This window comes from Talpa europaea (assembly GCF_964194135.1).
Source record: "Talpa europaea genome assembly, chromosome: 9".
NCBI classification, from domain to species: Eukaryota; Metazoa; Chordata; class Mammalia; order Eulipotyphla; family Talpidae; genus Talpa; species Talpa europaea.
The window spans coordinates 26,444,910-26,456,039 of record NC_140076.1 but is presented as its reverse complement, the minus strand read 5'-3'; the positions used below and the strand labels follow the sequence as shown (position 1 = coordinate 26,456,039).

At 42.9% G+C, this 11,130-nt stretch overlaps 1 protein-coding gene across 1 annotated transcript in view; it reads right to left on the bottom strand.

Moving 5' to 3' along the window:
- Positions 1–611: 611 nt before the first annotated feature.
- CFAP57 (cilia and flagella associated protein 57) overlaps positions 612–11,130 on the bottom strand; it is a gene marked incomplete at both ends in the record, with an annotated part of 45,956 nt that continues 35,437 nt past the window's right edge. Inside the window, 2 exons of the mRNA XM_084242288.1 lie at positions 612–817; positions 6,635–6,767. Coding sequence (XP_084098414.1) covers positions 612–817; positions 6,635–6,767 — 339 coding nt within the window. The remainder of the gene's footprint in view (positions 818–6,634; positions 6,768–11,130) is intronic.

Sequence of the window (11,130 nt, the reverse complement as noted above, 5' to 3'; positions counted from 1 at the left end):
TAAGGGCAGAGCTCTACTTTCAGTCCTAACAACAGGGCAGCACAGAGTGGAAGACCTGGAGGGATTCTGGTAACTGTGCCATGTTCATTATTTTACTCTCCTCTTTTCTGTCATCTTTACACAGAAGTAAAAAAATCTCAGAAACCTCATTATGTTTCACAAAGGAGGAGAAAATGTAGGAGGCTTTATCTGGTCCTGCTTTGCTGGCAGAGCCAGGCTGGCTCTGGTCAGATGTGACCTGGTCAGATGCTGCAAGGCTTAGAGACAGGAGGGGAGCTGGCAGCCCGACCCTGAGGGCCAGAGAAGAAAGGGGTGCAGCAGGAAGCTGGTGTCAAATCTCACGTGAGCTCAGGGATAGGCAGCAGTGGCTTTGGATGAGCAGGAGCCCCCAGTCAGCAGCACCCTCTTCTTCCCTTACTCTTCCTGAGCTCCCCTACTAAGCAGAGTTGAACCCTTCATGGGCACACGCCTTTATTCGGAGCCATGTCCCAAATTCCCCAGCGCAGGAGAAAGAGGTGGGTGTGGTCAGTGCCTTAGGGACCCCAGGCCAGAGTCAGCGGTGTTCCTTCTGCTGTGGCTGGAAAGGGTTCACCGGAGCCAGGCTTTCTGGCCTAGGTCTCACAGTCCATATTTGAATTGAAGAGGGTGGGAAGCCGAATGCCGGTGAGGGGTTGGAACCCCGGGACCTGGTCTTGCTCTTGGATTTGGTCTCTGAGGCGCTGGATTTCTAAGCGTTGCATTTCAATGATTCTCCCCGTTTCTTCTTGCTCATTTAGTCTCTTGGTGGAAGTCGTGCGGGTCATGTCCTCGCTGGGCACTGTAAGGGGCAGAGAGGAACTAAGGTGGGCCTGTTACTAGAAATGATATATACCCATTAAACAATCACTTCCCACCCTCCCCTCACAACCCTGGCGACGATCATTCTGTCGTCTGTCCTTAGGAATTTGACTCTCTGGGTATCTCAGATAACGGACTCATACAGAATTTGTCTTTTTGTAACTGGCTTGTTTCCCTTAGCATAATGTCCTCAAGTTTCATCTACGCTGTGTCATGTGTCAGAATTTCCTTCCTTCTTAAGACTGGATAATATTTCACTACACACACACACACACACACACACAATTTTGTTTCTCCATTCATCCATCGCTGGACAACTGAGTTGCTACCACCTTTTGGCTATTGCGAACAAAGCTGTTATGAAGACAGATGTGCATCCATATCCCAGAGACCTCGCTTTCAATCCCTTCAGATATACACCCCAAAAGTGGAACTCCTGGGCTGCAGGGAAACCAACTTTCTTAAGAACCACCATACAGTTTCCCCAGGGCTGCGTTGTTTCACATTCTTAGATCTCCCTCTGCTACCACGGTTTCTATTTCCCCAGATCCGTGTCAACACTTACTATTATTTTTAAATTTTCACTTCCTTGGGAGTGTGAGCTGGAATCTGGTGTTTTTGGTTCCATTTCCCCAATGATCAGAGAAGTTGAACATATTTTCATGTGTTTATTGGCTATTTCTTTGGAAGGGGAATGTTTATTCAAGTCCCTTTCCAATGTTTAAATAGTTTTGTTTTGTTTTGGTTGCTGAGTTGTAAGAGTTACTCACACATCTGGATATTAACCTCCATCAGATATCTGATTTGCAAGCTCTTTTTCCCCATTTCATAGGTTGACTGGGTCCTTTGATGCACAGGAGTTTTAGATTTTGATGTAGTCTAATTTATTTTTTCTTTTGCTGCCTGTGCTTTTGGGATCATGGCCAAAAAAATGGTGCCAAGCCATGCCAAACCACCTAACAGATGGCATTGCCATCCTTTCCCCTGAGAAACCATGTCTCCAATTCCTTCCCCGCAGTCAAGCTCTTCTCTTTGGGAAGGATCTCTTTCCTGCCCACCCATTCTCTGTACATGTGGAGGAAAAAACAGAAAAACTTTGGAGGCCAAGGAAGGGAACATTTCAAAGATGAAGTAGTTAGCAATGGACGTAACCAGCTCTGCCTTGGGCCTCCGACTGATCTGTGGGCCAGCATCAGAGGACTTGACTTATCCGGCCCTTCCCTGGAGATGTCTGACCCCTCCCTTTCTGGCCTTTACTCCTTGACTCTTTGCTTTAATTTCTATGCTCTTGATCTTATAGTATTTCTTCTTTTTTCTAGGTCTCGACCTTCATCTTCTCTCTACTACTTGTTGCCCCTGATTAAACTGTGGCCCTGGAGCGCTATGGGGAGCAGCACCTCCGGGGAGCTATAGCCGCACACAAGCCTACAGTAAGCCCATCTACCTGCCTGGGTCTGCACAGTTCGCCTCTGCCTTGTTTCTGTTTACCTCTCCACCTCCTCCCTTAGCTACTTCCTCTTTCCTGGTTACCAACACAGTCATTGGATCAGCTCTGTGCCCCCCACACCCCATGGCCTTGTGCACACAGTTACTTACCCAGTCACCCCTCCCTTCCCCTGGGAGACCCAACCTGTGTTTGTGAGGCCACAGTCTTGAAGGTACCCCAGTGGAGAGTCTGGAAATATTCAAAGACTCAGAATTTTCCTCTTTCTCTGCTCTGACACGAGCAGGCCTGGCCACACCATTGTCCCTTCTCCCCTGTGCTTCTCCAGGTGTTAGAAGGATCTTGACACAGGTTGTAGCTTTAAGGGTTGCTGGGATGCCTAATCCCTGGATGAGGTCATCTGACTCAGAGGTGTGTAGTGGGATGGTCTGCGCAGGCAGACTTCCCCAGCATGCAAAGAATGTGACGATCAGCCACTGCAGAGTTACAGGGCAGCTCAGAGGTGGCACAGAGCTGCTGGTGGGTGGCTGGCCTCCAGGTCATCTCCTAGAACCTGACCTGGGAGGCACTGTCCCCTGAATGGTCCTGGGGCACAGCTCTGCCTCCTGGGAAGCCAGTTTACATGTGCTGGGCCCAACTGAGGACTTTGCCCTTGTTTTCTGTTTTGACTCATTCCACGGTCTGTGAGCATCTTGAGGGTGTGGGCTGTACTTTGTCTGACTCTTCCCTTTACCCCTGCTTTCCTTTCCTTGCCTGCAGATCAGAGTTGGTTTCTGGCTACAGAGGGGCTCCTTTGCTGTGTAAACCATCCTGTCCTCCTTTCTCCATGGCTGTACAGTCAGTTCTTTCCTCGTGTTCCCCCCATGCCCTGACCCTCACTCTCCTGCCTCAGTCTCCTCTTTCCTTGCTCTGCCTGCACCCACCACCTTCCAGGCCTGGCCAGTCTCCCTGCTGCTCACAGCTCCCTTCAGCAGATTAAGTTCTGATTTGATTAGTAGATAAGGAAAAATAAGAATGTGATTACTGATACAGCTGGATTCACTTCTGCTCTTTTAGTTGCATTTGATGTGTGTGACTATTCTTTCCTTTGAAAAAATTTGGAGTTTTTTCCTTTACAGGTTTGAAAGGTATATACTCTCTTCTCCCTTTCCCCTTCAACCCCTTTCCTTTCTTTCTCTACATCCTCACCAATACTTGTTATTTATTTTTTTTATACTAGTCATCATAATGGGTGTGAAGTGGTATCTCGCTGTGGTTTCAAGTTGCTTATTTTTAATGCTTTCTACTTTAAGCACCTTTTACCTGCTTATTAGACATCTGCCTGTGTTCTTTGGAGAGATATCTTGTATTCAAGTCCTTTGCCTTTATTTATTTTTGAGTTGTAGTTCTTTATATATCAATCCTCTATTTGTTAATGATTTGCAAATATTTTTCTTCCATTTTATGGCTACCTTTTATTCTTGATAGTATTCTTTGATGCACAAAAGTTTTAAGTTTTGATGTAGTTCAGTTGATCTATTTTTTCCTTTAGTTGACTGTGCTTTTGATGTCTTATCTAAGAAATCATTACCAAGCCCCATGTCAAGAGACTTTGCCCCTGTATTTTTGTCTATGAGTTTTATAGTTTTAGCTCTTACATTTAGGTCTTTGATCCATTTTGAGGTAATTTTTGTATATGGTATTAGTTAAGAGTACGTCTTCACTCCTTTGCATGTGGCTATCCTGTTTCCCCAGCACCAAATATTGAAAAGATTGTCCTTTCCCTATTGAAAGGTCATATGACCACTATCCTGAAAATCATTGACTATGTGAAGTTTTCTCTCTGGGCTCTCTATTCTATTCCATTGGTTGATATATCTGTCTTTATAGCAACATCAGACTGCTGTGATTACTAAAGCATTGCAGAAATTTTTGAAATCACTAAGTGTGAGAGTTCCAACTATATATTTTTTCCAAGATTGTTTTTGCTATTCAGAGTAAATTGAGATTCTATATTAATTTTAGGATGCATTTTCTATTTCTGCAAAATATCATGGAACTTTTCATAGGGATTGCATTGAGCTGATAGATTGCTTTGGATAATATGACATCTTAATAATATCAAGTCTTTCAGTCCATGAACAGAAGTTGTTTTTTCACTTATTGGAGACTTTAATTTCTTTCAGTGATGTTTTATAGTTTTCAGGGTACAAGTCTTTGCCTTATTGGTTAAATTAAATCCTAAGTATTTGATTATTTTTTGATTCATTATAAGTGAAATGATTAATGTCATTTTCAGCTGGTTCATTGTTAGTATATGAAAGTGCTACTGATATTTTGTGTGTTGATTTTACATTCTGCAATTGGGAATTTTTGATCCTTTGTGTGAATCTCTCTCTGTTCTTTTTGGAAGTTGGGAGAGTTTTTTCTTTTGTACTCTGATATTCTGAAATTTCATTATAATGGATCTGACATGGGTCACTTTTTAAACACTGTACTGGGTCCTAGGTGACTTCAGCAGATTCTTAAAGATTTTCCCTCTTATTTTCAACTCCACTTTTACCCCCAGAGATACCTCCAGAGATATCTGTGTCTGCTAATTCCTAAGCTTTTTGAGGGTTCTGTGGTGTAGCTGGGTCTATGAAATCAGTTACTATTCATCACTCATCTATTCATCTTCCAGCTTTCAAAATTTTGTGTTTCTTGTTGCCTTTGTGTATAATTTGATCTTACGGCTTATTTACATAATTTTGGTAGATTTTTAATTAGCCATGTTTAATAAGAAATCCCAATGATATATTTTTAGAAACCAAAAAAACAGGCAGCTATGTCTGTTAGGCCTCTTAATTGTGATATGAGTGAAAACAATATAATTAATGCTAAAGCTAAAGCAATTTGGGGGATTGCCCCATGTTCAAAATCAGAGGTTTAAGGGGGCCTCCCCGGTGGCGCAGCGGTTGAGCGCTGGGTTGCGAAGCTGCCCGCAGCCTCTGCAGCGCCGGTTCGATCCCCGGCTGCTCCCAGGCCACCGGAGGAGGGTCCCGCATGGCGCGCAGACCTCTCCTGCCGCCCGCTGCTCCCCTCAGCAGTGTGCTTCGGTCCCTCTGCCTGCTCTGCTCCCCGCTCTGGCTCTGGTGAATTCTCTCACCCTCCCACGCTTCTGACTGTACCCAGTGCTTGTATAAATAAATAAATAAATCTTTAAAAAAAAAAAAAAAAACAAAATCAGAGGTTTAAAATCAGACTTAAGTTCTTTCTCTCCAAGGCAGACAATTGGTAATCTTCAACTGTTGCAAATGAAACCTTCCTTGAATAGAACTATGTCATGCAAATGATACACCTATACACTCATACAGTGTATTTGAACCCCTCTGACTTAACTGTCCATTGAAATGCCTTCTATTCTTGTTTATTTTTTGACTGCCTGGGTAAGAAATGGATACCTGAAGAATGTTCTTCTTTATTGTCTAAAAACCTTCAGTTAAAGACTGAAGACTGTCCCATTGGATCTATGTGGTAAGTTTCTCACAGGATTTAGTACCAAGAAGATGTCACTATTTCTTTATCAGTATGGGCCTCTTATACCTTCTAGGGATTATTTTGAAGCAAATCAAGCATATTATTTGCGTGCTGGAATTTTACTCAAGGAAGACTTTAATTGCAATAGTTGAAGACAACTATTATCAATGTCTTCAGAAAAAACAAACTTTTTTTCCATAAATGAGAACTATCATATTTCTGTTTCCCTTTTTGCCTTGATTATCAGAAATTCAGAGGAACTTTAGGATATAGTTGCAATAACTAATTCATTTGCTATTTCTAATGTAATTCTTTCCTCTCTCCCTTTAAGTAGTTTCTGATCTTTCTTTTCAATTTTTATATTAATTGTAAAGAGCCACAAACCTTTATTCACAACTCTAAAGTACAAAAAGTTCTAAAAAATAAAGAGTTTTTTGGTTTATGAGGATTAGTGTGCATATTTATATGTTTCACTACAGAAACACTAATGTATCGCTTCTCGGCCTTTTGGCTAAGATCAAGTGCAGAAACACTAATGTGTTTGATTTTGGGGCAGAGCCCCAGACACCTCCACAGGTATTAAGTAACATAGTCTATAGTATGTTCTTTGTACAATCTGAAAGATTTTGAAACCACAGGTAACACCAAGTATGTTGAACCTGTGACAATGTGAATCTGGTAAGGGCCTTTGAATAGCAGGTAGGTAGCAAGGAGAAGCTCCAGGTCAAGGGATGGATGCAGCCTGATACAGGAGGACACCCACGAGAGGCAGCCTCAGGGCTAAAGGAGGCCTGCATGTGCTGCCATCAGTCCCTTGACCCAGTGCCCATCTTGCGTGGTCAGTGGCAACATTACCTGTCTCTGGAACATCCTGTGGCCGGATTTTCTTGGTTAGTTTCAGAGCTGCTTCAAGATCATAAACCTGGGAGCGGGTTAACTTCAGCTCCCTGCGGAGCTCATTAATTTCCTTGATCAGGGAAACATTTTCCTGCAGAAAAAAAGGATTAGAGAGTGAGTAGAGATGGATGAGTGATTGGTGGGCACACAGAGCCCACCCTGGCCTTGAGCTCACTGTGTGGGGAATGGGTGGGTTTGGGTCTGCACCTTGCTCCTCTAGTGGGGCATGAGTCTGTGTCCTGGTGCATGGATTCTCCCAAGGACCAACTAACTCACCTCCAGGTGGCTCTGGCAGCATAAGATACAGACATAAGATACATTCCCATCCATCCAGGCTCTTTCCAATATCATCAGCAGCAACATCAATGCTTTTCTCAGCACTTTATATGAAATACGCTGTGCATATTTTATTCAATTTTTCCATTCATTTGCTGAATTTACATGTGTATCATTATCTGCTAGGTCCTTGGGATGTAGACAGAAATGAGGCATGACTTCTTTACAAATATTTTCATATTAATCTGACAGTCATTTTCATAGCTATCTTTGTGGCTACAATTTCACTTTGGATACACAGGCTTCACTCACCCTCCACCAATACTGACGTGCCAGTGACCTGTCCCAATTTTCCCCCTGTTCCTTCCCTCCTCTCCCCTATTCTCTTTAGTAAACTGTTTATTTTTCACAGTCTAAGAATTATTTTTGCTGTGCTTTGCCTGTATGTGATCTTTGGTTATTTACATTCCACAAATTAGGGAAACCATACAGTATCTGTCTTTCATTTTCTGACCTCACTTAGCATAATCACCGCAAGTTCTATCCATTTTGTCTCAAAATGCACTATTTTGTCTTTTTCACAGCTTAACAGTATTCCATTGAGTATGTATTCCACAATTTCTTTATTCAGTCCTCTATCACTGAGCACTTACGTTGACTCCATGACCTGGCAGTTGGGGACAGTACTGCTATGAATACAGTACATAAATCCTTCCATATTAGAATTTTCATATTCTTTGGGTAAATACCTAGCAATGGTATTGCTGGATCATAATTTTTTAAAGGTATTTCCATACCATTCTCCATTGGGTTGCACCAAATTACATTTCCACCAACAGTGATTGAGTTCTTTTTCTCCACAGCCTTGCCAACATTTGTTGTTTCTGTTCTTTTTGATGTAGGCCATTCTCACAGGGGTGAGGCAATATCTCTTTGTGGTTTTGATTTATATTTCCCTTTAATTAATGATGCTGAACATTTTTTCATGTGCCTGCAGATTATTTGAATATCTTCTCTGGAGAAGTGTCTAGAGCTTCTCCTCCCCCACTCTTTTTTTTTTTTTTAAAAAAGATTTATTTATTTATGCATACATGAACTGGGGTACAGGCCAGAGGCATGGGGGGTGGGAGGATTCACCAGAGACAGCAGGGAACAGAACAGGCAGATTGACCGAAGTACACTGCTGAGGGGAGCAGCGGGTGAGACAGGAGAGGTCTGCTGCACCGTGTGGGTTGCTCCCTGGCCAGCTGGGGGACCAAACTCGTGCTGCAGTAGCCATGGACAGCTTCATAGGTTGCGTTCCAGCTCCACTCCCCCACCCCAGCCCCATGCCACAGGGAGGCCCACACCCCCCCCCTTTTTTTATTGGGTTGTTTTTTATTTTGTTAGGTTGTATAAGCACTTTATATATTTTGGAACCTAATGCTCTGTTAAACATGTGCTGAGCAGATATCTTTCCCCAGTCTGTAAGCTGCCTTTCTGTTTAGTTATACTCAAACTAAAGCTTTTTCGTTTGATGGCATCCCACTTGCTTACTTTTGCTTTTGTTTCACTTGCCATTGGAATTGTATCCTCAAATATTCTTTCTGCAGTTGATATCTATGTTTTCTGTTAAGCATTTTATAGCCTCAGGTCTTATATATAGGTCCTTACTCCATTTAAATCAATTTTTGTGTATGGAGTTAAGTAAGGCTTTAGTTTCATTTTTTTTTTTTTCATTTGCATGTGACTGGACATGTTTCCCACCATTATTTGTTAAAGAGGCTTTCCTTTCTCCATTGTATGGTTGTGGCTCCTTTGTTCAAGATTAAGTGTCCATATTTATGTAGGTTTATTTCTGGACTCTATTCCATTAATCTGTATTTCTGTTTTCATTCCATACTGTTTTATTTATTATTGCTGTATAGTATAGTTTGAAGTCAGGGCATGTGATGCCTCCATTTTTCTTCTTTTCTCTCAGGATTGCTTTGGCTATTTGAGGTCTTTTGTGGTTTCACATACATTTTATTATTTTTTAAAAGTATTTCTAAAATAAGTATTTTTAAAAATAAGTCATTGGGATTTCAATAAGTATTATGTTGAATCTGCAAATAGCCGTAGATAATACAATCACTTTAACATTGCTTATTCTTCTAATCCATGAATATGGGATATTTTTCCATTTCTTTTTTTCTTCATTTCCTTTAAGAGTATCTTACAGGTTTTGACTTGAAGATGTTATTTCTGTTCCTAGCAGTATATTGCATAGTGAGGAACCAGAATAGCAAATGATTAATAAACATTTGGTGCAAGATGGCGTATTGCAAGACAATATCCATTGCAAGTTCACTTCTCTTGTTTGTGTTGGACAAAAATCTGTCTATCCATCCAACATTTACACAGTATTATCATATGGCCAGCACTGAGTTGATGCTGAAGTAGATCCAAATAAGACCTGGCCTCTGCTCTTGAGAAATTTTGGGTGTAGAGGAGAACATGGGCACAGTGTGGCCTGGTGGTCATCTTGGCATGGTGGGGTATGGGGTAAAGAGGAATGACTCTGCCCGAATGACCAGGTGGATACTGAGGAATGGGCCCCTAGGCTGAAGTTACCAAGGAGAGGGGAAGGGAGCAGCAGGAGCAAAGTTACAGCAGCACATGGAGGTGTGCGTGGGGACGTATGGCAGTTCTGCATCACTGGCAGAGTGGGAACAAGTAGGAGTGAGGAGGGAAGAGGCTGCTAGAGTCCAGGAGGTGCTGGCTCTGTGCTCTGGACCAAGCTGTCTCGTCTCTTCCCATACCTCGAGTCACTGCTTTCCTTGTCATGCTTGGTTCAAGGGCACCAAGGAGGCTCTGCATGGGTGTCCCTGTTACCATGGGCCTAGAACGGGATCAGCCACCTATTCTGAGAACCCACTGCCTCAGGACTCAACTAGTCAACACACAGTCATGGGACAACCTTGCAAAACACCTGTCCTCGGATCTTGTTAAGTGGCCTCCTCTAGCCCAGTCGGTCTGAAGCTGATCCTGAGATTCTACGCTTCTAACCAGCTCCCAGGAGAAGCTGCTGCTGGTCCAAGGCCAGACCATCTCATGAGTGGCAAGACCACTTGAGGGTCTAAGTACCAAACAGGGCAAAAGCAGGCCAAATCTGCCTAGAATGAAATGGACCTGTGCCAGGAACAAAGCACGCTATGCTCTCCAGTGGGAGAGCTGGAGGACAGGACGATGCCATTCTCATGGACCTGACCCAAGAGGGAGCAGAGGTACCCCAACATTTTCTTTCCCCCTCCCAGAGCATCTTTATCTATAGACCATCAGATTTTCAGTATATTTCTTAATTTCAGTATTCCTCATTTAAGAAAAATTCTCCCCCTCTTGGGTGAAAAGCCCAATTACTGCCAATCCCTCATCCTCAGGCTGGACTTTGTGCCTGTTTTCTAGAGTCATCAGGCTTCCTCCATCTGATCTTATACCCTGTTAACCAGCCCAGCCTTGGTGGTGGATCTCCCACATTTCCCTTGCAAAGATCCTCCAGTCAAACTCTGCATGTTTCCTGCCCTGGAATCTCTTCAGGCCTCATGAAAAAACCGATTAAATACATATTTATTGGGTTGTAAGACCTTGGACTCTGCCTTGCAGGTAAGAGGTGCTTAATGCACATTTGTGGAATAGCTTAGCAAATGAATAACTAATGCAGCAGCTACCAAGTCAAGTAAGGTAAGATTCTTACTAATGAGGAAATGACCAGCCAGGGGAACAGTCAGGCAGGGGTTGTCTTAGCAGCTGGGCTCCCTGCACCCCTCTTGGTGACATCACTTTCCTTTACTCCCATATTTCAGCAAAGTAATGGTTATCAGAATAAAGATTACATCACTTTACTTCTGTCTTTCAATAAAGTAACAGTTATCAGAGTAAAGATTAGAGGCTGAAAGTGCCATGTCCCCCAGTGCTCTCTATTTACATCATTAATTACTTCCTGGTTATCTCCATCTGTTTGGTCACTGAGTCCTGTCAATGCTGTGTCTGACCTGACTCCCATGTTCCCCTTTCCTGCCATAATTCCCAAATCAGTTTTCAGCATTTTGCCCCTTTATTATCATAATGGTCCCAAGTGGAGCCCTTGCCCAAGTTCCTCTCTGTCTCTCCACCCTGACAGCCCTGTCACCACAATTAGACATACCTGGCTCCTACACTGC